The sequence below is a fragment of the Choloepus didactylus genome, chromosome 2 (assembly GCF_015220235.1).
Source record: "Choloepus didactylus isolate mChoDid1 chromosome 2, mChoDid1.pri, whole genome shotgun sequence".
NCBI classification, from domain to species: Eukaryota; Metazoa; Chordata; class Mammalia; order Pilosa; family Megalonychidae; genus Choloepus; species Choloepus didactylus.
Window position 1 is genome coordinate 109,659,674 of NC_051308.1, and position 26,485 is coordinate 109,686,158.

The following is a 26,485-nucleotide window of genomic DNA, read 5'->3' on the forward strand; positions in this document are numbered from 1 at the left end:
TTTTCTTCAATGTTTTGAAAGAGTTTGAGTAAGATTGGTGTCAGTTCTTTCTGGAAAGTTTGGTAGAATTCCCCTGTGAAGCCATCTGGCCCTGGGCATTTATTTGTGGGAAGATTTTTGATGACTGATTGGTTCTCTTTGCTTGTGATGGGTTGGTTGAGGTCTTCTATTTCTTCTCTGGTCAGTCTAGGTTGTTCATATGTTTCCAGGAAATTGTCCATTTCCTCTACATTCTCCAGTTTGTTGCCATACAGTTGTTCATAGTACCCTGTTATAATTTTTTTAATTTCTTCAGGATCTGCAGTTATGTCACCTTTTTCATTCATTATTTTGTTTATATGGGTCTTCTCTCTTTTTGATTTTGTCAGTCTAGCTAGGGGCTTGTCAATCTTGTTGATCTTCTCAAAGAACCTACTTTTGGTGATATTTATCCTCTGTATTGTTTTTTTGTTCTCTATGTCATTTATTTCTGCTTTAATCCTTGTTATTTCTTTTCTTGTACTTGGTTTAGGATTGGTTTGCTGTTCATTTTCTAGCTTCTTCAGTTGATCCATTAGTTCTTTGATTTTGGCTCTTTCTTCCTTTTTAATATATGAGTTTAGTGCTATAAATTTCCCCCTCAGCACTGCTTTTGCTGCATCCCATAGGTTTTGGTATGTTGTGTTCTCATTTTCATTCGTCTCTATATATTTAGCAATTTCTCTTGCTATTTCTTCTTTAACCCACTGATTGTTTAGGAGTGTGTTGTTTAACCTCCAGGTATTTGTGAATTTTCTAAGTCTCTGATGGTTATTGACTTCTAATTGTATTCCATTGTGGTCAGAGAATGTGCTTTGAATAATTTCAATCTTTTTAAATTTATTGAGGCTTGTTTTATGTCCCAGCATATGATCTATTCTGGAGAAAGTTCCGTGAGCACTAGAGAAGTATGTGTATCCTGGTGATTTGGGATGTAATGTCCTGTATATGTCTGTTAAATCTAATTCATTTATCAGACTGTTTACGTTTTCAGTTTCCTTATTGGTCTTCTGTCTGGTTGATCTATCTATAGGAGACAGTGATGTGTTGAAGTCTCCCACAATGATTGTGGAAACATCAATTGCTTCCTTTAGTTTTGCCAGTGTTTCTCTCATGTATTTTGTGGCACCTTGATTGGATGCATAGACATTTATGATTGTTATTTCTTCTTGTTGAATTGCCCCTTTTATTAGTATGTAGTGGCCTTCTTTGTCTCTCAAAACATCCCTGCATTTGAAGTCTATTTTATCTGAGATTAATATTGCTACACCTGCTTTCTTTTGGCTGTAGCTTGCATGAAATATTTTTTTCCATCCTTTCACTTTCAATTTCTTTGTGTCCCTGTGTCTAAGATGAGTCTCTTGTATGCAACATATTGATGGTTCATTTTTTTTTATCCATTCTGCGAATCTGTATCTTTTCATTGGGGAGTTTAATCCATTGACATTCAACGTTATAACCGTGAAGGCATTTCTTGAATCAGCCATCTTATCCTTTGGTTCATGTTTGTCATATATATTTTTCCCCTCTCTCTATTAATATCCTTTATTGTACCCATACCGAATCTCTTTAGTACTGAACCTTTCTCCAAGTCTCTCTGTCCTTTCTTTGTTTCTCTGTCTGTAGGGCTCTCTTTAGTATCTCCAGTAGGGCAGGTCTCTTGTTAGCAAATTCTCTCAGCATTTGTTTGTCTGTGAAAAATTTAAGCTCTCCCTCAAATTTGAAGGAGAGCTTTGCTGGATAAAGTATTCTTGGTTGGAAATTTTTCTCACTCAGAATTTTAAATATATTGTGCCACTGCCTTCTCGCCTCTATGGTGGCTGGTGAGTAGTCATTACTTAGTCTTATGCTGTTTCCTTTGTATGTAGTGAATTGCTTTTCTCTTGCTGCTTTCAGAACTTGCTCCTTCTCTTCCGTGTTTGACAGTGTGATCAGAATATGTCTCGGAGTGGGTTTATTTGGATTTATTCTATTTGGAGTTCGCTGAGCATTTATGATTTGTGTATTTATGTTGTTTAGAAGATTTGGGAAGTTTTCCCCAACAATTTCTTTGAATACTCTTCCTAGACCTTTACCCTTTTCTTCCCCTTCTGGAACACCAATGAGTCTTATATTAGGACGTTTTATATTATCTATCATATCTCTGAGGTCCATTTCGATTTTTTCAATTTTTTTCCCCATTCTTTCTTTTATGCTTTCATTTTCCATTCTGTCATCTTCCAGGTCACTGATTCGTTGTTGAACTTCCTCTAGTCTTGTACTATGAGTGTCCAGAATCTTTTTAATTTGGTCAACAGTTTCTTTAATTTCCATAAGATCATCTATTTTTTTATTTAGCCTTGCAGTGTCTTCTTTATGCTCTTCTAGGGTCTTCTTGATATCCTTTGTATTCCGTACTATGGTCTCATTGTTCATCTTTAGTTCTTTGAGTAGCTGCTCTAGGTGCTGTGTCTTTTCTGGTATTTTGATTTGGGTGCTTGGGCTTGGGTTATCCATATCGTCTGGTTTTTTCATATGCTTTATAATTTTCTGTTGTTTTTGGCCTCTTGGCATTTGCTGAACTTGATAGGGTTCTTTTAGGATTTGTAGACCAATTGAAGTCCTTATCTCTAATTTATCAGATCTACAGCTTCGTGGAGTACACTTTCTCTAATTAACCAGCAGGTGGCGTCCATGAGCCACCTGTTCTCCACAAGCCAGTTCTCCCCTGCTTTGCCTTTGTGGTGAGTGGGGGAGTGAGTCTTGTGGGGTCCAATTGGTGTACCAAGCTTGCGTGTGTAGTTGGTGTTGCCTGCCCTGTATATGGGGCGTGTTCCTGGGCAGTCAGGGAGGGGGGGTGGCTCTAACAATCAAATCTCCCTGGTGATCCTGGAGTTTTAAAGCTGGTGCAATAGTCTAATCCTTCAGTTCAGTCCTGCCACAGTTTGTCTCTGCCACTGACCCACAAGTCCTTGGTATTGGAGTATGGCTCCTGAGACTTGCGAGTGGGTCCCTCTTCCAGGCCGTGCACCCCCTGGTCCTCTGTTGAGGGATGACTGTGCTATGTCATAGGTGAGTGCCCCCCGCAGGGCGGTTCTGGGCTGCTGGGCTGTGTAGGGAGGCTCCCAGTCTGCTGACATGATGGCTGAATGGGGCTTTGTTAATTCACACTGCTCCACCTTCCCAACTCTGGGACAATCAGCTGAGGTTGCAGGGAAGGCTAATGTCCACGCCCAGTTTTGTGGTGTGTGCCTGTTATTTGAAGCACTTCCGTCACACTGGGTTGTCTGGGGCAGCTCTGGGCTATGGGGCTGGCGATGGGCAGGAGTGTTTCCTGTCCACCAGGATGGTGGCTGTGAGCGGACACCCCCCTTTTCTTGGGAAGTTGTGGTGTTTAGTGAATTTTCTCAGCCACTGGATAATTGCCTTTTGTCTCAGAGCTCTCTTAGTTCTGCTCTGGTCTTGACCTGCCCAAATTGCAAGTCTTTGAAGCTTTCTGTATTGGGCTTCTTAGAGTAATTGTTTTAGAAAAAGGAAAAAGGATTAAAAAAAAAAAAAAAAGGGCCCTTCTCACAGATCTAATGGGTTATTGAAATGCTAAGAGACAAACCAATTAGGGCCATTAAGGAAAGGTCCACAGGGCAGAGAGATCAGCTTTTCTTTGACATTTGCATATGAGCCTCAGGGCCTGATCTCTGCCCTTCCCCTTTCTATGTTCATCAGAACTCCAAAAATCCTCCGCTTTTATGTTGGAGTTTTTCATGCTGTTTTTTTCTATGCCTGTCTCCTCTCTGCTGGGCTGGCTGCTCTCAGATTCTCTGGTGTCTGGTCTCAGTCTGTCTACGGTTGGAGTTTAGATCAGTAGAATGAGTTTCCAATAAGGGCTGCCACTGCAGTTCTCCCTTCTCCTTCCTGGAGCTGACAGCCCCTCCTCCCACGGGACTGAGCCTGGCAGGGAGGGGTGCGGGTCCCCTGGCCACAAAAACTTACAGATTTCGCTGATCTCAGTAGTTCCACGTTTTCATGAGTGTTGTATGAAGTGTGCCCAAAGTCAGATTGCTCTGTGGTGTCCGGTCCACGCAGTTCCTGGCTTTCTACCTACTTTCCTGGAGGAGTAACTAAAACATATAGCTCACCAGTCCGCCATTTTGCCCCGCCTCCCTGTTTTTTTTTTAAATGTACATGTATCAGTCTTTTCAAATATTGCTAAAGCTCTTGATGTTATCTTTTGGACTTTTGATACTCTTCCATTGCTCTGTTCATTTCACACTGACTTTTTTTTTTTTTTTTTTTTTTTCTTTTTTAAAATGCAATTTTATTGAGATATAATCACATAACATACAGTCATTAAGTGTACAATCAGTTGTTCACAGTATCGTCATATAGTTGTGCTTTCATCACCACAGTCAAACTTTGAACGTTTTCATAATACCAAAATATAAAATGAAAATTAAAAAAGAATATCCAAAATATCCCATTCCCCGTGTCCCCCCATTGTTCATTTACTTTTTTAAATACAGTTTAATTGAGATATATTCACACACCCTAAGTCATCCACAGTGTGCAGTTATTCACAGTACCATCATACAGTTGTGCATTCATCACCAGAATCAATTTTTTTTATTAAATTCAGTTTTATTGAAATACATTCAAACACCATACAATCATCCATGGTATGCAATCCACTGTCCACAGTATGATAACATAGTTATGCGTTCATCACCACAATCTATCTCTGAACATTTTCCTTACATCAGAAAGAACCAGAACAAGAATAAAAAAATAAAAGTGAAAAAAGAACACCCAAAGCATCCCCCCATCCCACCACATTTGTCCTTTAGTTTTTATCCCCATTCCTCCACTCATCCATACACTAGATAAAGGGGGTGTGATCCACAAGGTCTTCACAATCACACTGTCACCCCTTGTAATCTACATTATTATATAATTGTCTTCAGGAGTCCAGGCTGCTGGGTTGGAGTTTGGTAGTTTCACGTATTTACTTCTAGCTATTCCAATACATTAAAGCCTAAGAGGTGTTATCTATATAGTGCATAAGAATGTCCACCAGAGTGACCTCTCGACTCCATTTGGAATCTCTCAGCCACTGAAACTATTTCGTCTCATTTTGCATCCCCCTTTTGGTCAAGAAGATACTCTCAGTCCCACGATGCCGGGTCCACATTCATCCCCAGGAGTCATACTCTGCGTTGCCAGGGAGATTTACATCCCTGGGAGTCGGGTCCCACGTAGAGGGGAGGGCAGCGAGTTCACCTGTCGAGATGGCTCTTCACACTGACTTTTAATTATTTTAGCCTAATTAGAAGTCTTGCTATCTGGTCTTCCCATCATGTTTAAATCACTGGGCCCACAATAAGACTAAAAAAGGGGTTGGGAGTAGTGTTAGGGATTACAGAGAATGGCAGATAATAAGTGTAGAAGGAGCTAGAGGATTTTAAAAATTTACCATTTTTCAGCTATCATTTAATAATTCATTCAGTTGAGGATCATCGAAACCACTGGGAGACAATTTGTTGAGAAACAGGATGTTTACAGAATTTCAAACTATCACTCCAAGGATTACTTGTTATTTAGGCAGGGTAAACCTTTACAATGGTAAAATCTGATGGACAACATACTTAAACAAGAGATCAAACTATCTGCTTCCTGATGTGGCAGTGTGGGTAGTACAAAATATCATTGATGGTATTATGTTTGCCAAAAATGTTAACTTGTATCTAACCTGGTAGAAACAGACAAATACAGATTTGTGGGACAGTCTGCAAGGCAACTGGCCTAGCTTCTTCAAAAAGTGTCAGTGTCATAAAAGACAAAAAAAATTAGCATCTGTTAAAGATAAAAGAGCACCAAAGAGATACTTTGGCTAAGTGTAATGTGTGATCCTTGATTGGAACCTGGATCGGGGAAAAACAGCCATAAAGGACAATGTTGGCATAACTGGAGAAAATTGTAAATGGACTGTAAGTTATACATTGTATCATTGGTAAGTTTCTTAGACATTATAAGGGTATAATGGTTATGCAGGAGAAAAATCTGTTCTTAGGAGATATGTGCTAAAATACTTAGGTGGTGAGGTGTCATTATGTCTGCAATTTACTTTCAAATGTTTTAGCAAAATAAAATAAATATGTAGACAGACAAAGCAAATGTGACAAAATGTTAATTAAATCTAGGTGAAGGTAAGGTTTCAGTAGCTAAGAGATTTCAAATAGAGTCAAGAGGCAATCCTGGAGGTTACTCTTATGGAAGCTCCAGCTAGATATTCCACATGCCATCAGTATGCCAAGCCCAAATCATCAATAGTCCCAAAAATACTGAAGAATACTTAGGAAAGAATGTTATGGTTTACAGTTCCACAGTTTCAGTTATTTCCTTATTGTAAAATATAAGATATATACAGAAAGGTGATAACTTTCAAAGTACAATTTAATGAGAAGCTGTAGAGCAAATGGAATGAAGAGTTTTTGTAGATACCTTTTGTCAGGTTAAGGAAGTTCCCCTTTTATTTCTGGTTTTTGAAGAGTTTTGATCATGGAAGGATTTTGAATTAAAAAAAAAGGTTTCTCTTTAACTTAAGACAATCATATTTGTCTTACCTAATTTGATTTTTACATGTAATCCTGTGTTGCATTTCTGGATTTTTATTCCTGGATTTGTTTCTCATATATGTTTTATTATCCTGTAAACCTGTTGCTTGCTGGATTTGGTTTCTTCATATTTTGTTTGAAATTTTTATATCCACATTTATGAATGCAATTGGCCTATAATTTCCCTTTCTTGTAATACTCTTATCAGGTTTTGATATCAGGGTAATGTTGACTTCAAAAAGCAAGTTGGGAGTGTTTCTTTTTCTGTTCTCCAGAAGAGTTTCCATGAGATTGGAATTATTTCTTCTTTAAATGTTTGGTAGAATTTGCTGTTGAAGTTATATGGGCCTGGAGTGTTCTTTGTAGAAAAGTTTTCAATTATGAATTCAATTCCTGTAATAGTTATACAACTAGTTAAACTTTGTTTTTTGTATCAGTTTTGGTAAGCTATATTTTTCTGAGAATTTTCCCATTGCGTCTTATAATTTCAGAGTTCTTGCCATCAAGTTGTTCCTAACATACTGATTTAATCTTTGTAAGGTCTTATATAAGGTTTTATATTCTTGATATTACTTATTTATAATTTTCCCTTTTAGTTGAATAGTGTCACCAGAATTTTAATCAATTTTATACTATTTTCAAAGGAAAAAAGTTTTTTTTAAGTTTCAAGATTAGTATTTTCATAATCATTTAGTTTGAATTACTTTCTCAATTCCACTATGATTTTTCTCCCTGAGCCATGGGCATATCAGAAAAGTATTTCTTAATTTCTAAATACATGAGTCTTTTATAGCTATCTTTTTGTTACTGACTTCTAATTTAAATTGCTTTCACATCAGAGAACATGGTCTGTATGACTTCAGTTCTTTGAAATTTGTTGACTGGGTTTATGGCCCAGTGATAGTCAGTTTTGAACAGGTTCTGTATGTGCTTAAAAAGAATGTATAATCTGAAGTTTTGGGGTAAAATTTCTGAAAACACTTCTACTAGGACAATTTTGTTAATCATGTTATTCAGATCCTCTATATCCTTACTGATTCTTTTTGTCTCTTTTCTTCTGTCAGTTACTGTGGTATATTAGATTTTCCACTGTATTACCCAGGGTTTTCTATGGAAACAGAATCAATAGGAGATATCTGTAAATATGAGATTTTATAAAAGTGTCTCACACAACTGTGGGGATACATGAGTCCAAATTCCATAGGGCAGGCCATGAGCTGGCAACTCTGATGAAGGTTTTTGATGAACTCCCCAGGAGAGGCTGGCTGGCTGAAAAAAAAAAAAGTGAAAATTCTCTCTTCCATTTTAAATGTCTTCAATTGATTGGATGAAATCCAACTGATTGGATTCTCTCTTTGTGAAGATACTCCCTTAGTTGATCATAGATGTAATTAGCCATAGATGCAATCAATTGACTGATCATTTAATAAACCAGCCTTCTGGTTTATTAACTAGCCATGAAATGTTCTTGTAGTAATGGTTAGGCCATGCTTGTTTGACCAAACAACTGGGTATCATCACCTGCCCAAGTTGACACATGGTCCTAACCATCACAGTCCACCCCTTGTAAAATTGGCAACCATACACATCACCTTAAACCATACTTAATCTCTAAATAAAACACAATAACAGACATATGTTTCTCCTAACAATACTCAGCTATCCTGCATACAACCAGAAATGCACTAAACCTCTTCAGAATAGGGTGCAAGTCCTTGAGTAACATTCACTCTTTTTTTTTTTTAATCATTTTTTTTTGTTGTAGAATATAACAGATATACATAGAAGTGGTAACTTTTCAACTGCAATTTACCAAGTAGTTATATAGAAAATTTCCAAAGCTGTTATGAGTTATAGTACCATAGTTTCAATTATTTCCTTGTTGTGAAATATAACATACATACAAAAAGGTAATAGCTTTCAAATTGTAATTTAATAAGTAGCTATAGAACCAATTTCAAAGAATGTTATGTGTTAGTTCTACCATTTCAATTCTTTCCTTCTAGCTATTCTAATACTCCAGCAACTCAGAAAAAGAAAATTATATATTCAGTATTCATAATTCTTTGTTAAATCCCATCTTATCTGTTGCTACCCCTTCCTCTAGTTGAATCACTTTCCTGATTGTATTAGTTAGGGTTCTCCTTGGAAACAGAATCAATGAGAGATGTTTCTTATTATCAAATTGTAAAAGTAACTCACGCAACTGCAGGCACGCACGAGTCCAAATTCTGCAGAGCCGTCAACAAGCTGTCAACTCCAAGGAAGACGTCCGATGAACTCCTCGGGAAATGAACCGACAACTTTGACGAACTCCTCAGGAAACGAACCGGCAACTTGGACGAACTCCTCAGGAAACGAACCAACAACTTTGACGAACTCCTCAGGAAACGAACTGGCAACTTCGACGAGCTCCCCAGGAAAAGCTTCACTGAGCAGCTGAAGAAGAAGTGAAGGTTCTCTAACCGTCCGGCTTATAAGCCTCCAACTGATCACCCAGACCAAATCCAGCCAATTGCATTCTCTCACTGTGGAAGCACGCCCCTTGATGAGTCATCAGTCAGCTGCAGTCAACTGACTGATGATCTGACAAACCAGCCCGTTGGTTTATTAACCAGCCTCAAATATCCTCACAGCAATCGTCAGGCCAGTGCCCGCTTGACCAGACAGCTAGGCCACCTAGCCAAGTTGACACATGAACCCAACCATCCCACCGATCTTCAGGGATGTCTAGGCAGTGACTACCCTAACCTATTCATGTTAAAAAGGGGTGTCAACTTTATGAGAAAAGGGTACACATCTAGTTGATGTTCTTGAAGAGGGTATTGCCTCTGGGTTTGGGGACTTATGAGTTCTCTGAAGAATTTATTTTTCTAAAGAATACACTTAGTGAGTCTCAGATAGGGATCCAGATCTTTAAGGTTTTTGGGACTACTGTTTACTTGAGCTTATCATACTGTGACCATTTGGCATATCTAGCTGAAGCTTGCATAGAAATAACTTCCAGGACAGCCTCTCGACTCCAACTGAAATCTCTCAACCACTGAAGCCTTATTTTGTTGCCTTTCTTTTCCATCCTTTGCTCAAAAATGCATTCTGAATCCCTCGAAGCTAAGGTCAGGCTCATTCCTGGAATCCATGTCCCACTTGACTGGGGAGACTCATTCCCCTGGGGGTCCTGTACCACTTCAGGGGAGGGTGATGAATTTATTTGCAGAGTTGGGTTTTGAGAGAGAAAGTCCACATTTGAGCAAAAAAAGAGAGTCTCTGGAGGTGACTCCCAGGCACAGTTACAGGTGGGCTCTGCCTTTCCTTTACAACCTTGGGCTTCATAAGAGCAAGCCTCAAGCTCGAGGGCTTGACTTATAAAGTAGGAGGTTCCTATGTTCACCTTACATATGTTCTGTCTGTGATAATACATCCCTATCTCACATTATCATCATTTTTTTTGCCGTTTCCTTTTACTGGACAGTTTGGTAGAGAAAATAAATATAATCAAATAAGCTACATATAAGCTTTTTAAAAATTATGTACACTGCATAATTATGTTTAGTATAAATAGCATTTATTACAACCTTACAAAAATAAAGTATCTACACAAGTATCTACACATTGTGCCCCTAAACCACATTAAAACAACTTAAATATGCTTTAAATAGAGCAAAAACTAACAGCTCAAAGAAAATGCCCAAAGGATTGAAAAAAAAAAACTTCCCCACCTTACTTTTTTCACATTGTGCTGGTTTGGATGTAATATGTCCCCCAAATGCCATGTTCTTTAATGCAGTCTTGTGGGGGCAAATGTGTTAGTGTTGATTAGGTTGGAACCTAGTGATTGAGTGTTTCCATGGAGATGTGATTCAGTCAGCTGTGGGTGAGACTTTTGATTGGATGATTTCCATGAAGGTGTTACCCCACCCATTCAAGGTGGGTCTCATTAAATCACTGGAGTCCCATAAAAAGAGTTCATGGACAGAGGTTGCTGAGAGAGCAGCTGTGTGTAACATTTTGGAGAGCAATTGAGAGAGACATCTCGGGGACGGCCATTGAAAGCAGACTTATGCTAGCCCAGAGTTTGCTCCGGAGAAGCTAAGAGAGGACAAAATGCCCCAAGAGCAACATTTTGAAGAATACACAGGAGCTGAGAGAGGAAACAGAACATAACCCAGGATCTGCAGATGCCAGCCATGTGCTTTCCCAGCTAACAGAGGTTTTCCAGACACCATTGGCCTTCCTTTGGTGTTGATGCTTTAATTTGGACATTTTTTATGGTTTTCAGACTGTAGCTTTGCAACTAAATAAACCCCTTTTATAAAAGCCAATCCATTTCTGGTATTATGCATAATGGCAGCATTAGCAACCAGAACACACATTAACTTAAAATGCAATTTTAAGGATGCTAAATAATTTTGATACCTGCTCAAAAGGGGTACACACTGAGTAATTTACAGATTCTGACCAGTTTAATCTAGTTTCCTATCTACAATAAATTAAAATAACTTAAATCTTTGCAACTACTTTGTGGAAAAGTGTGTACTCTATCATCATTTAGTTGCACAATCCTCATCATTTTCTATTTTGAACAATTCTTGTGACCCGAAACACCTGATAGCTCTTTTCAACCCTTAATTATTTGTCCCTAGTATTTGTTTGGTACAAGTAAAGTATTCTTATTAATTATAGTCCCTAGTGTGCAACAGGTAGATTTTTCCCATATGCCATTCTGTTGTCAACTCTCTGTACTGGTGTCATACCTTAAAAGTATATCATGCACACACCTATCTATATTTGTAGTGCTGATTTGTGGGATATATGCCTTTGAACAATTGCTTTCAATCCTATTAACGTTCAGTACAGCTCTAATACTTATAATCCCATTAACAAACAATCACCACCCCTATCCATTCCCAAACCTTTGAATTCACTATCATTAACAAATCTGAACACATTAGATTATCATTCCCCCTTCACTAGCCTGTCTATCACTAGGTCCCCAATATTCTACATTATAAGACATTGATTTTACATGGTTCAGGGAGTTCATAGTAGTGGTAACATACAATATATCTCATTATGTGTCTGACTTATTTCACTCAGCATTGTATCTTCAAGGTTCATCATGTTGCCATATGTTTCAGACCTTGTTCCTTCTTACTGCTGCATAGTATTCCATCATATGTATGTACCACATTTTGTTTATCCACTTGTCTGTTGAAGGACACTTGGATTGTTTCCATCTCTTGGCATTTGTGAACAATACTGCTATGAACATCAGTATACAAATGCTTTCTGATCTTCTGGGTATATACCGAGAAGTGGAATTGCCAGATTGCAGGGTAATTCAATATCTAGTTTTCTGAGAAACCGCCAAGCTGTCTTCCACAGTGGGTGTTCCATTATACAGTCCTAACAGCAATGAATAAGAGTTCCAATTTCTCCACATCCTCTCCAGCATTTGTAGTCTCGTTTGCTTAATGGCAGCCATTGTTATTGGTGTGAGATATCTCATTGTGGTTTGGATTTGCTTTTCCCTAATAGCTAGTGAAGAACAGTTTTTCATGTGTTTTTAGCCATTTGTATTTCCCCTTCAGAAAAATGCCTTTTCATATTTTTTGCCCATTTTATAAATGGGCTGTTTGTATTATTGTTGTTGAGGTGTAGGATTACTTTATATATAGATGTTATCAGTCTCTTATAAGATATATGGTTTCCAAATATTTTCTCCCACTGCGTTGGCTGCCTCTTAACTTTTTTGACAAAGTCAAAAGTTGAGGCACAGAGGCTTTTGATTTTGAAGAGTACCCATTTATCTGTTTTTTTCTTTTGTTGCTTGTGCTTGGGGTATAAGGTCTAAAAAGCTACCTCCAATTACTAGAAGTCTTGAAGATGTTTCCCTGTATTATCTTCTAAGAGTTTTATTGTGCTATCTCTTATATTGAGGTCTTTGATACCCCTTGGGTTAATTTTTGTACAGGGTGTGAGGTAGGGGTCCTTTTTCATTCTTTTGGATATGGATATTCAGTCCTCATGGCTCATTCTTGAAGAGACTGTTCTGTCACAGTTCAGTGGATTTGGGGGCCTTACCAAAAATCATTCGACCATAGATCTGGGGGTCTGTTTCCAAACTCTCAGTTTGATTCCATTGATCAATATGTCTATCTTTTTGCCAATACCATGCTGTTTTGACCACTGTAGTTTTATAGTAGGATTCAAAGTCTGGAAGTTTAAGTTCTTCCACTTTGTTCTTTTTAGGAAGTTTTTGGAATTCGAGGTCCCTTACCCTTCCAAATAAATTTGATAAGTTTTTCCAACTCTGTGAAGTAGGTTTTGGGATTTTGATTGGGATTATGTTGAATCTGTAGATCAGTTTGGGTAGAATTGACCTCTTAATGACATTTAGTCTTCCTGTCCATGAGCATGGAATATCTTTCCACCTATTTAGATTCTTTCATATTTCTTTTAGTAAAGTTTTATAATTTTCTTTGTAGAGGTCTTTTACATCCTTGGTTAAGTTTATTCCTAGGTACTTGATTTTCTTAGTTGCTATTGTGAATGGAATTTTTTTTTTTTTTGATTGCCTCTTCAGTTAGGTCGTTACTAGTGTACAGGAAGTTTACTGACTTATGTGCATTAATATTATATCCCACTACTCTGCTGAACTTTTTTATTAGCTCAAGTAGCTTTATCATCGAATTCTCAGGAGTTTCCTAACATAAGATCATAGCATTTGCAAATAATGACAGTTTTACTTGTTCCTTTTCAGTTTGGATACCTTTTATATCTTTGTCTTGGCAAATTACTCTGGCTAGAACTTCTAGCACAATGTTGAATAATAGAGGTGACAGTGGGCATCCTTGTCTCACTCCCAACTTTAGGAGGAAGGTTTTCAGCCTTTCACCAATGAGTACCATGCTGGCTGTGGGTTATTCATATATGTCCTTTATTATACTGAGGAAGGTTCCCTCAATTCCTATCTTTTGAAGTGTGTTTTTATCAAAAGGGGATGTTGAATTTTGTCAAATGCTTTTTCAGCATCTATCAAAAAGATTATTTGATTTTTCCCTTTTGATTTGTTAATGTGTTGAATTCCATTAATTGGTTTTCTTATGTTGAACCATCCTTGCATGCCAGGAATGAACCCCACTTGGTTGTGGTGTATAATTCTTTTAATGTCCTTTTGGATTCAATTTGCAAGTATTTTGTTTAGGATTTTTGCATCTAAATTCATTAGGGTGATTGGCCTACAGTTTTCCTTTTTGTAGTCTCTTTATCTTGTTTTTGTATCAGTGATACTAGCTTCATAAAATGAGTTAGGTAGTGTTCTTTTTCTTCAATTTTTTGAAAGAGTTTGAGCAGGAATGGTGTCAATTCTTTCTGGAAAGTTTGGTAAAATTCCCTCGTGAAGCCATCTGTGCCTGGGTTTTTATTTGCAGGTAGATCTTGATGACTCATTGGATCTGTTTGCTTGTGATTGGTTTGTTGAGGTCTGTTTCTTTTTGGGTCAGTCTAAGTTGTTCATGTGTTACCAGGAAATTGTCCATTTCCTCTAAATTTTCTAGCTTTTTCACATAGTTGTTCATATTATCCTGTTTTTGTTTTTTTTTTTGTTTTTTTTTTTAAATTTCTTTGGGACCTGTAGTAATAACCCAGCTCTCATTTCTCATTCTGTTTATTTGGGCCTTCTCTCTTTTTGACATTGTCAGTCTAGCTAAGGGTCTGTCAATCTTGTTGATCTTCTCAAATAACCAACCTTTGGTTTTATTTATTCTCTCTGTTGTTTTTTTGTTCTCCAACTCATTTTTTTTCTGCCTTAATCTTTGTTATTTCTTTTCTTTTACTTGCTTTAGGGTTAGTTTGTTGATCATTTGCCAGCCTCATTAGTTGTACAGTTAGGTCTTTCTTTCTTTCAATATAGGTGTTTATAGTTATAAATTTCTCTCTCAGCACCACCTTCACTGCATCCCATAGGTTTTGATATGTTGTTTTCTCATTTTCATTTGTCTCTAGATATTGACCTATTTCTCTTGCAATTTCTTCTTAACCCATTGGTTATTTAGGAGTGTGTTGTTTAATTTCATATATTTGAAAAGATCTGGTTCTTTGGTGGTTATTGTTTTCTAGTTGCATTCCATTATGGGTAGAGAATGTGCTTTGAATAATTTCAGTCTTTTAAAATTTATTAAGACTTGTTGTGTGCCCCAGCATATGGTCTGTCCTGGAGAACGTTCCATGGGCATTAGAGAAGAATGTGTATCCTGGTACTTTGAGATGTGATGATCTATGTATGTCTGTTAAGTCTAATTCACTTATCATATTGTTTAGGTTCTCAGTTTCCTCATTGGTGTTCTGTCTAGTTCTGTCTATAGAAGAGAGTGTCATATTGAAGTTTCCCACTATTATTGTTCTGGTTTTCTAATGTTGCCATTTGTAAAACCCCAGAAATGGATTGGCTTTTATAAAGTGGGTTTATTTGGTTACAAAGTTATAGTCTTAAGGCCATTAAGTGTCCAAGGTAAAGCATCAGCAGTAGGGTGCCTTCACTGGAGAAAGGCCATTGGCATCCAGTAAACCTTTGTCAGCTGGGAAGGCACATGGCTGGCATCTGCTTGCTCCCAGGTTGTGTTTCAAAATGGTGTTCTCCAAAATGTCAGGATCAGTTTTCAACAGCTGTCTTCAAAATGTCTCTAAGCTGCAGTATTAAGCTCCTTCTGTCTGAGCTTATATAGAACTCTAGTAAACTAATCAAGGCCAATGTTGAATGGGTGGGGGCACGCTTCCATGGAAATTATCTAATCAGAGTTATCACCTACAGTTTGGTGGGTCACATCTCCATGGAAACAACCTAATCCAAAGGTTCCATATTAATCAACACTAATATGTCTGCCTCCACAAGACTGCATTAAAGAATATGGCTTTTTCTGGGGGACATAATATATACAAACTAGCACAATTGTAGACATGTCTATTGCTCCCATCAGTTTAGCCAATGTTTGTTTCATGTACTTTGGAGCTCTTTGATTGGGTGCATAAACATTATTGTTATTTCTTCTTGGTGAATTGTCCTTTTTACTTATATATAGTGTCCTTCTTTCTGTCTTATGACATTTTTGCATTTAAGGTCTATTTTGTCTGTTAGTATAGCTACTCCTGATTTCTTTTGTTTGCAGCTTGCGTGAAATATTTTTTTTCATCCTTTCACTTTCAGTCTCTTTGTGTCACGGGTCTAAGATGAGTCTCTTGTTAACAGCATGATGGTTCATACTTTTTAATCCATTTTTCCTGTGTATCTTTTAATTGGAGAATTTAATCCATTCACTTTCAAAATTATTACTCTGAAGGGAGTTTTTAAACCACACATCTTTTCCTTTCGTTTTTAGTTGTCAGATCTATTTTTTCCTCTCTCTTTTTCCTTTAAGTTGCTCTTACTTAATAATCTTCAGTTCTGTGCCCTTCTCCAGACCTTCCTCTTTCTTTTTTTTCTCAGCTGGTAGATCTCCCTTTAGTCTTTCTTGAAGGGCAGTCTTGTGTTAACAAATTCTCTCAGCAGTTTTTTGTCTGTGAAAGTATTAAACTTTCCCTCAATTTTGTAAGAGAACTTTGCTGGATAAAGATTTCTTGGCTGGCAATTTTTTGTCTTTCAGAATCTTAAATATGTCATACCACTGCATTCTCGCCTCCATAGTGCCTGCTTAGTAGTCAGTACTTAGTTTTATGTGGTTTCCCTTGTATATGGTGAATCACTTCTCTCTTGCTGCTTTTGGAACTTTCTCCTTCTCTTCAGCTTATGACAATCTGATCATCTGGGAGTGGGTTTATTTGGATTTATTGTTTTGAGTTCATTGGGTACCTTTGATTTGCATATTTATATCATTTAGAAGGGTTGGGAAGTTTTCCCCAACTATGTCTTGAAACACTTCCTAGGCCTTTTCTATTCTTCTGGGACATCAATGATTCATATACTTGTGTGCTTCATGTTGTCCATCATTTGCCTGAGCTCCATTTCAAATTTTTCGATATTTAACCATTTGTGCTTTTGTTTGTTCACATTCAATTGCTCTGTCCTCATTTCACATATCCTTTCTCTTCAAACCTGTTGTGTGTCTCTAGTAAATTTTTAATTTGATCAACAATATCTTTTATTTCCATTATGACCTATTTTTAAATTTACTCTTTGAAATTCTTCTTTAGGGTCTTCTAGAGTCTTCTTGATGACCTTTATGTCTTTAGCCATGTCGTTGAAATTGTTTTGTAGGTTTGTGTTTACTTCAATTGCTTCAAATTTTGTGGTTCTTCTTGCTTTTTAATTTGTTCATTTGGCTTGCCCATGTCTTCTAGATTCTTCAAGTGCTTTATGATTTTCTGTTGGCTTTGGGGCATTTGCTTGTCTTGATAAAGTTATTTTGGGAAATGCAGGATTATTTGAGCATTCATATATAATTTGGCAAAGCTACAGCTTGCTGGAGTGAAGTTTCCCTATCCTACGAGCAGGTAGCACTCTTGAGCCACTTTTTACCGGCCTTCCCTGAACTTCTTCTGTGTGGTGGGCAGAGTCCAAGCCAGGTGAGGAACCAATCAGTGCACCAGTTCTCCGTATGTACTGGGGACTGCCTGCCCTGAGGACATGATGTGGGTGCTGTGCAGTTGAACAGGAAGTCCCCTCAAGGACACCCTCCAGATCAAATGTGCCCTGTTCTCTGCCTGCTGTTTGCCCTCAAGCCTCTGCAGTGTGGGATGGTCTCCTGATTTGTCAGTGTGGCATCTTCTATCCCTGTTTCTTGCCTATGCACACCCCAGATTTCCATGGGGAGAAAGCAAATGCACCCTCCCAGCTTCCCTCTCAGGAGCTCCCGGCCATACAGATGTGGTAGATCACCTTCCAGTTAATTGCCAAGGTGGGTGCATGGGAGTGGAGAGCCACTGCTCAATCGCTTGCCTGGTGGCTTTCTTGCTACTGCCATCCCCTGGAGGTGGTCCCGGCCTGAACAAGCTCACCCCATCCCTCAAGGTGCCATCTCCCCTTTTTATCCACATCATCACCACAAACTGTAGGGGTACCTCTATGGCTGGTTATACCCCAAAACTGCAGTCCAAGGCATCCTCTGGCCCCTCTGTAGTTTCTTTCACAGAGAAGCCTGCTCTGCCTCTCCCATTCTGCCATTTTCCCAGAAGTTCCCTCCTTTAGTTCGTTGTACATGAATTTCTCTAGCTCACTGATCCTATTTAAGATGGTTGATTTAAAGTCTTTAACTAATAGTTGCACTGTATGAGCTTCCTCAGGCATGGTTTCTGGCAAATTCTTTTATTCCTGTGAATGTGCCATATTTTCCTATTTGTATTTTATTTTTTGTTGAGAACTGGGTATTTTAATATTATGTTGCTTTAACTCTGGAAATCCATTTCTCCCACCCTTTTGGGAGCACTGAGCATTACAAAGCCTCCACAGGGGGTGACTGGGAATTGGTTCAAGGGTGGAAGTTGTATTTCTGATAGGAAATCCTTGGGATTGTGATTTTGAGGTATTGGAAACTGGCTTCCTTATGAGAAAAATGTTGACTTATATATTCACAGAATTCTCATATGATTCTCCAAATAAAGCATTATAAAATGCAAGTTATAAAGACAAGTACCTACTATTTAATGAGCACCTAGTATGCGTTAGGCACTTTACAAATATTATGTGATTTAATTCCCACAGAAGCCCTGCAAGCTGGCATTATCATCACCATTATATAGGGAAGGAAATGGGCTAAGAGACACTAAGACATCCAGTTAATAAGTGGCTGACTTGGGAACCAAATTTCTGACTAGGTATGATGAAAGAATTAAACTCTATTGAAAATGATTTGAATCAACATTTTCTCAACTCTCTCAAGTATGGTACATAGCTATATGTACTCTTCATGTATTAGAGATAATTAGTTACATATTGTGTATGCTATAGGCTTTTAATGCTTAATTCTCTCAGGAACTGGTAGAAAATGGCTGTATCATAGAGAGCTGCCAGGAACTCTGGTTGGAGTTTCAGTAAGGCTCCCAAGGACCATCAAAGGATAAAAGTACAGATAGGAAGTTAAAGAGTAAGTGTCTGCAGGGAGAAGTTAAGTTGTGCATCTCAGTTTTCTGAATTGAATAGTTTGGAAAATAGAACTACTGGAAATTTCTATAAAATTGAGTCTTTTCAAACCCCCCATCCCCCACACCCCCAACAAGCAAAATGCCAGAGAAAATCAATTTGGCCAATCTGAAGGCCCTTTCCATATTATAAATCTAATGTAACATTTTAAGAAAGACATTTAATTTTATTTTTTAAGGAAAAGAGCCATGATTATCGTAAATGTGAAAACTACACCAAAAAACTGGTATTAGTTCAGGCAATAGGGTACTTGTTACTATTACAGTCATTTTTCAAGGAATCCATTCCAGGGAATGTTGGCAGGTAACTGCAGTTACGTCCAATCCCATGAGGGCAGGGGCCTGCCTGCTTTTCCTGTGTCCTGTGGGATTTCCCCATCCGATTAGGTCCCGCTTAAAGGAAACGTCCATTGTCTTCCAGGGATGTTGTGACCCTGGCTTAGAGGTAGGCACAGAGCCGCTCCAGCTGCCCAGGATTTGCATTACTTAGGAATAACAGCTCCTTTTTCCCTTCTTCAGTTTGAGCTAAAATGGAGTCAAACACAGATAAGTGTCAGTTTCCTCCTGCTGCACTTGTGTTTCCCCCAAAATTCAGTAGCCAAAGGCTACATTATGCAGATTACATTCTAATATAATTAGTATCTCCCAAGAGATCTCACTTCTAGATCCTTTATCCAAATAAACTATTATTTTTTTCATTAATAATTTCCCTTTTTGGGTCTACTCCTCCAATCCAAGGATTCCTCCCTCCCTTCCTAGAGTATCTCCTGGACTTCAGTTTTTCAAAGCTCCCAATCCCCTTAGAAATCTCTCCATTGCATCTCCCAACCCACAGCTCTTTTATACTCTCTCCTCTACTCCTTTAATAACTTATTCCAATTACAGTTAACTCTAAGTAAGCATAGAACAGCCTTTACTTTTCCTTTACATCCCTTCTCATGCCCAGAGGTCAGGACAAAGGTAAAATGAACAGATGGAATGCTTTCACTCAAAGTGGATGTTAAAGTTAACAATTTTTTGTTGTTTTCTGTCTTTAAATCTGTGCTTTATCTATCTCCCAATAAGTACATATACTAGGATAGCTATAGTATAAGGATTTGGTTTGCTGTGGGGTAGCCTCTTACATAGTATTAACTATTATTCTGTGGTTGCTTGGACACACCAGTCACTCAATCATGAAGCATGAATAATGAGAGAATGGAAGCAACCCGAACTCCTAGAAACTCTACCTAGCGGTTAGACTTAACCTGGCCTCCTCATTTAGGATGGCATTTTATTCTAGACTAAGATGAGAAGTGACGGAGAGATATAATCTCTTTTGAATATTAAACCTTAACCCCCCCCACCACAAACCACCTTTCTGTCCCATCGAATCAGACAGAAAAAACACAGTAAAGAGGGAAAAAGATGAAATATAAATTACAGGTACTGTTGCAGGAAGAAATAAGAGCTCAAGGCTCTGTTCATTGGGACTCTTCTGTGAGCACAAAGCCCTCATAGAAAAAAATAAAAACAAAAAATAACTGACATTTCTCATGTTGAAGCCAATTGTTCTCCAAATAATACTGAATACAACTTTCAAATTCCCTTGGGTTGTAGTTGGAAACCAAGATGGGAATAAACGGATCCAGATTATCAAATCCTTCCTGGAGAAGGTAAAGGATAAAAATACAGTATTAGTTAAATGATAAATCAGAAGAGAGACATTATATTTAAATACTTTGTGGGTAAAATATTTGTTTTTCTTCTGTTCTGTTCCTCATTCTCTGGCTAGCCACTCATCTGTGTAAACTTTTTTTTTTTTTGACAGCTATAACTTTTGAAAACTAGTTAATATTTCATATACTCAAAACAAAATAAATAAAATCAACAAAGATGGGTAAAAATATTTTATATGGAATATAAATTGAAATGAATGAATCAAATCATATTTCAAATGTTCAGCATAAAAGGGGAGGGGAACTACCCAAGTAACTTTGGAATAGAGTATTTCATTTTGAGAGTCAAAGGATAGCATTTCTGAAACTATTTTCATTGTATTCTAGGTTTGAATATATCTCTTTTGGAGATGGGGGTTACAAAATGGAAAGGAGGAATGATATAATGAATGCTGTGTTGCTAGACTAGAATTGGAAGTATCAGTAAGAACTCATGGGTTTTAAAATAAACAGATGTGTAAATGTATATATATAAACATCATATGAGTACATTATAAATGCACATACAAATGTGTGTGTATACATATACACTTATAAGTATGAGTATACACATATACATCCATACATATACATTTAATAGCTCTACTAAGAAGGCTAAGAAGAAATGACATCCCAGTAGCAGTGAGTACACCTAGCAGCCAAGTCTTGGTTTCTAAATACCATTCTTCTATAAAACAAACCAAGGCTCCTTAGAGAAATGGCTGATTAAGGGCTGGGTCATGGAAAGTACAAGATGAATGGAACATATTCTTGTGGCAGAAAATTAAGAAGTACTCGAAGAATGATGAGACATGTGAAAAGAACATGTGACCAAAGGGTAAAGGATGAGACCGACTGTGTTTTAAAACTTCAACTTCTGTGTAAGACCAAGGGAAGAAATGTTTATTTGGTGCAGAATTTGTATTTTCTGCAGCACACTAAATAATTTAACATGTGGCTCATATTCCCTTTGTCCAGATGTATGGACAGATGAATAGAAAAATGGGAACAAAAACTAAATGAAAAACAGGATGGGTTGCGGGGGTGGGGTGGGGATGGAATGTTTTGTGTGTTCCTTTTTTACTTTTATTTTTTTTTTTTCTTGGAGTAAGGAAAATGTTCAAAAGTTGATTTTGGTGATGAATGCACAACTATATGATGGTACTGTGAATAGCCGATTGTACACTGTGGATGACTGTAGGGTATGTGAATATATCTCAATAAAACTGTATTTAGAAAAAGAAATACAAGATTGTAACACACTACAATGATATACTATACAGTGAGAAAGGGTAAGTGAAGTTTATATGTTCCAAGAACTTTATATTGTTTTAAGTGAAGATAGGCCTGCTGTTAATATTATATTTTTACAAACTAATGATGACTGTGGTAATTTAAAAAAAAAGAGAGTAATGCACCAATGTTGGTTTTTTGGTTGTGACAATTGTACCATGGTAATGTAAGATGTTAACAATTAGAGAAACTGAGTGAGCGGTCTATGGAAATTCTCTGTACTATCTTGAAAACTCTCTATAAATCTAAAATTATTCCAAAATTAAAGAATTTATTTTTTTAAAAAAAAAGGACATTTGAGCCAACTTGAAAGGGCCCCTACTGGCCAAATCTGGGATAATTTGAGCATCCAAATAAATAATGATAATAAAGGTTTTAGAATCCACTATTAGATAAGGATCCACAAGTCTACACCAGCATGCATATATACATACATTTGGGTATAAATAGAAGTGAAAGTTCTTACTTACAATAGAATGCCAACTGATAACATTTAGAAGAAATGATGGAGCTAGAAAATATCCATTTGACAATCATGATAGTAACTGATTTAGGGAAGAATCACCAACGGATGCTAAAACTAGTAGGTGAAAGTCTGAGGATTAACAGGATATTTATCTTGTCTGAAAGCCTATCTCCAAAAGATACATAAATAATTACAAAGGAAAAGTAGTAACTTTACTGAGGGGAAACCAGTGTTCAATGTTAACAGCATCAGTAACGGGAGAAATAGACTTCATGTGGCTCCTGATATGATGCACAAAGATACATCACTTCTGTGATGTTCCAGGCAAAAGTGGTTAATCTAAATCTAATCAGAAGGAAACAGACAAGTTCATAAAATAAATGTCCTGTACTCTACAGGGATACAATTTTTCTCTAAGTTTAAAACTGAGTCAAAATAAATAGACAAAAGGTGGGGAAAAAAGAGTTATCACTTTAGACAGCATAAATATCTAAAAGAAACCAAATTTTCCAATGCTTTGACCTTTCCCAGCAACTCCTGGGGCATATAGGCTCTCCGGGGCTTAAAGAGAGAACCAGTCTGGCTCAAAGCCAACACAATGGCACCTCCATGCTGCAAGAAAAGAGAAAAGGCTGTATTAGAAAAACCTAGAAAAAAAAATAAGAAGTACACTTTTAGCCACTTTGTATTTCTTCAATACCATGAGTGGTATGGCAGTGTGGTTAAGCATATTTAAATGGCAATGAAATTGGTTATTTCTAAGTTTGACTCTGACAATAAGTTCTTTCATGATCTTCAATTTTCAAGACATATTTTTGAGTCTCAAAATCTTTTCTGAAGATGGTGGGAAGATAGATAAACACTTTGAACAACTGCAAACAAAGTAGAAAAATGTTTAAATACAATGGCTTTGAATACGCTTACTCAAGTCAAATAGAAATATTAGAAATTACATAGATTTTTTTGATCCAGATCTTACTCCTAACTTTCCATAGATATGGGAATTAAATAAGATGTAAGAACTTCCTGTCCATGAAATTAGAGAGAGACTGGAAAGTATTAGCAATTATCACAGGATAATATCTCTACTGAGGAATCCGATAATGAGGATGCTGACTCCTTCCCTCTGTGGTGCTCTCATACCATCTGATGTTTTCTGTTCTGATAGTGAAGAACCAGTTATTCCTTCTGATATAGAAACATATTTAACAGATCTTTTACCTAAAAACACTCAAGAACAATTTCCAAATGATAAAAAGTGGAAAGGCCTTACTATAATAGCTAGGACAGATGATTCATATCCTTCAAGTCCTATATTAGAAGATTTACTGGAGACGCTAAACAGTTAAAAAAGCTGGGAAGATTTTCAGGAAAGCAGAAAGGCCCTTTCAACCTTTGTAGATAAAGATAATATGTAACCATCTGTTACATATGGGGCTACAGCTGTTACTTTAATCATAGATAAGTCATAAGTAATGCAGCACGGCTGAATATAGTTCTAATCAAATGTATGTTTATCAAAATGATGTAATGGCTAAACTAATCATAGAATAAAATAAAAAACTATATTAACAAGTTAGAGATAAGTAATAGCAATAATTTTTCTAATTTTCAGATTTTATATAAGTAAAAAGTATGTTATATTCCTCTTACAAAAGTCATAGCTTAATTAGCAGAAATATCAGTAGAGTTGTGCAGACATTCAAAGCTAAGTCTCTGATAACACTGTGCATACCCCTTTGATCTTGAACTACTCATCGATCAAGGTGCTTCGTCAACCACTCATGGTTCAAATGTAAAAACAGAATATATTTGATTGAATGTAAATAAAAAATGCTATAAATACTCTGTAACTCATATAAGGGGGAGCTCTCTGATCTCATGTCCAGCTGCATCTGGAGGAGCAGGGGCTCCCAGGCTTAGTAATGTATCAATTAATTTTTACACTGTAAATTTGTTCCTTTTACCTTAAGTGCTCTTTCAGTAAAAATGTGTTGAAGTTGAATTCTTGTCCTGAGTGCTCTTTACTTTTAAACTAGTGTCTGTTGCTATACTCTTAACTGAGTGGGAGGTTACTTGATGAAGCCCAAACCAACTGAATCACTAACCTGTTAATAAGGCTCAGGCCTTTTCTAATGGAGATCATAGGTTTGAGGTGTAAAGAGATGGAATTCATGACACAATGAAGAAGTAGAATGTCTTTAAATTAAAATACAATTCTTTTTGAAATATGTTAGCCATCCTATGCACTCACCCAATCATTTTTCACCATTTTCCTCAGGTTGTAAATAAGTGCTAGTTCCTCTGGGGCAATCTGCATATTGGTCAATGAGAGAGAGGAGATCATTACTTGCTCTCCTGAGACAACTGAATTGACAACATTAAGAAAATTCCTCAACTACTTCATAACCATAGTACCTGCTATACTAATACCATAGTACTCTGGGATAACCTTTTTACTTCTGGAGTGGAAGGAATGCAAGAGAGATGAGAGAGGGTACAATTACAGAGGCAAAGAGCCAGACAAGCAACAGTCCTTTCTTTCTATATAGCTGCTGGCCCTGGAACTGACATGTTTCTGGAGATTAAGAACAGATACCAAGGATCTTCATAACCTTTAGAAAGGACATTGATAGGATAACACAAGTATGAGCAAGGATAGAAAAAAACAGATAAACTGGACTTAATCACAATTAAAACTTTTGTTCATCAAAGGACAATTCTAGAAAGTGAAGACAACATACAGAATAGGAGAAAACCATATATTTGGTAAGGGTTTACAATCTAGAATAAAGAACTCCTACAACTCAACAACAAAAAAGATAAAATCTAATTTAAAAAATGGGTGAAGGACTTGACTAGACATTTCTCCAAAGAGGATTTACAAATGGACAATAAGCACATGAAAAGCTGCTTAACATGATCAGTCATTGCGGAAATGCAAGTCAAAACCACAGCGAGATACAACTTCACTCCTACTAGGATGGCTATTATTAAAAACAGAAAATAACAGATGTTGTTGAGCATGTGGAGAAAACTGGAACCCCTGTGCATGCTGGTGTTTGAATGTAAAATAGTACACCCACTGTGCAAAACAGTTTGGTGGTTCCTCAGAAAGTTAAACGTGGAACGATCATGTGACCCAGCAATTCCATTTATGGGGTATATACCCCATAAAACTGAAAACAGGAACTTAAACAGGTGTGTATATACCAGTGTTCATAACAGCATGATTCACAATAGCAAAAAGGTAGAAACAAGTACCCATCAGATGAATAGATAAACAAAATGGGGCATGAACATACAATGGAATATTATTTAGCCATTAAAAATAATGAAGTTCTGATACATGCTACAACATGGATGAAAACTGAAGACATCAGGCTAAGTGAAATAAGCCAGACAAAAAAGACAAATAAAATATGATTCCACTTATATGAAATATCTAGAATAGGCAAATTTATAAGAGACTGAAAGTAGATTAGAGGTTACCAGGGGCTGTGCAGAGGGGAATGGGCAAATTATTGCCTAAAATGGATGCAGAGTTTCTGTATGAGGTGATGAAAGGTTTTGGAAAAGACAGTGGTGATGACTGCACAACACTGAATATCATTAATGCCACTGACCTGTACATTTAAAAATGGTTAAAATCATCAAATTTGATGTATATTTTACAAGAATAAAATTTTAAAAAGAAAACAAAACGAAGAGTCTTTAGGAATTGTTACATATCTAAATCAAAACAAAACAAAAACAGTTACCAAGGGGAAAACACCCAAAAACACCCCCTTCTCCTTGATGCTTGTGATCTTCTCCACCTATCTCACACACAGCCTTATTTGAAAAGAGAATAAAGAGAAAGACAGTAAAAATTAAGACAGAAAACATAACTCCTACTGTAATGGTCTTTTCAAAACATTCTCCAATAGTTTACAATGGATGGTGGAAATCTTGGCATCACCTTCTCTTCGACACTGTTTTTACTATACATTTTTAATTTGCATACTCCCAGGGCAAGAAAATATACTGCATGTTTTAGAAGTCCCTGTCCAGCCTCTGCACATGATGGAACTGGCAACTTGAGATACTAGAATAGAAGACTCCCAGTTTTCCTACCAGGCTCTTATCTTCTCTTTTCAGTGTGGTCCTCCCCCAGAGAGCATTGATTCCATCCACTGCCACCAGCAGATGAAAAATACCCAAAGAGCTTTGCCTCTTTAGCTCTTTTAGCACAACCCCAACTGCATCTGTGGCATTCTTCACCCGTGTTATGCCCTGTAGGGAAAGAGACA

General features: G+C 37.2%; 1 protein-coding gene and 1 long non-coding RNA gene across 6 annotated transcripts in view; one reads left to right on the plus strand and one right to left on the minus strand.

The window, feature by feature from the left end:
• LOC119526585 overlaps nucleotides 1-26,485 on the plus strand; it is a 38,568-nt gene that overhangs the window by 5,270 nt on the left and 6,813 nt on the right. The gene's annotated exons all lie outside the window — the stretch shown is intronic.
• DAP3 (death associated protein 3) overlaps nucleotides 18,879-26,485 on the minus strand; it is a 36,779-nt gene continuing 29,172 nt past the window's right edge. For all 5 annotated transcript variants that reach the window (XM_037825797.1, XM_037825796.1, XM_037825799.1 and 2 more), the window contains 5 exons: nucleotides 26,310-26,468; nucleotides 24,448-24,507; nucleotides 22,716-22,805; nucleotides 20,266-20,383; nucleotides 18,879-19,262 (listed from right to left, as the gene is read on the minus strand). In XM_037825797.1, coding sequence (XP_037681725.1) covers nucleotides 19,177-19,262; nucleotides 20,266-20,383; nucleotides 22,716-22,805; nucleotides 24,448-24,507; nucleotides 26,310-26,468 — 513 coding nt within the window. In that variant the 3' untranslated portion in view covers nucleotides 18,879-19,176. The remainder of the gene's footprint in view (nucleotides 19,263-20,265; nucleotides 20,384-22,715; nucleotides 22,806-24,447; nucleotides 24,508-26,309; nucleotides 26,469-26,485) is intronic.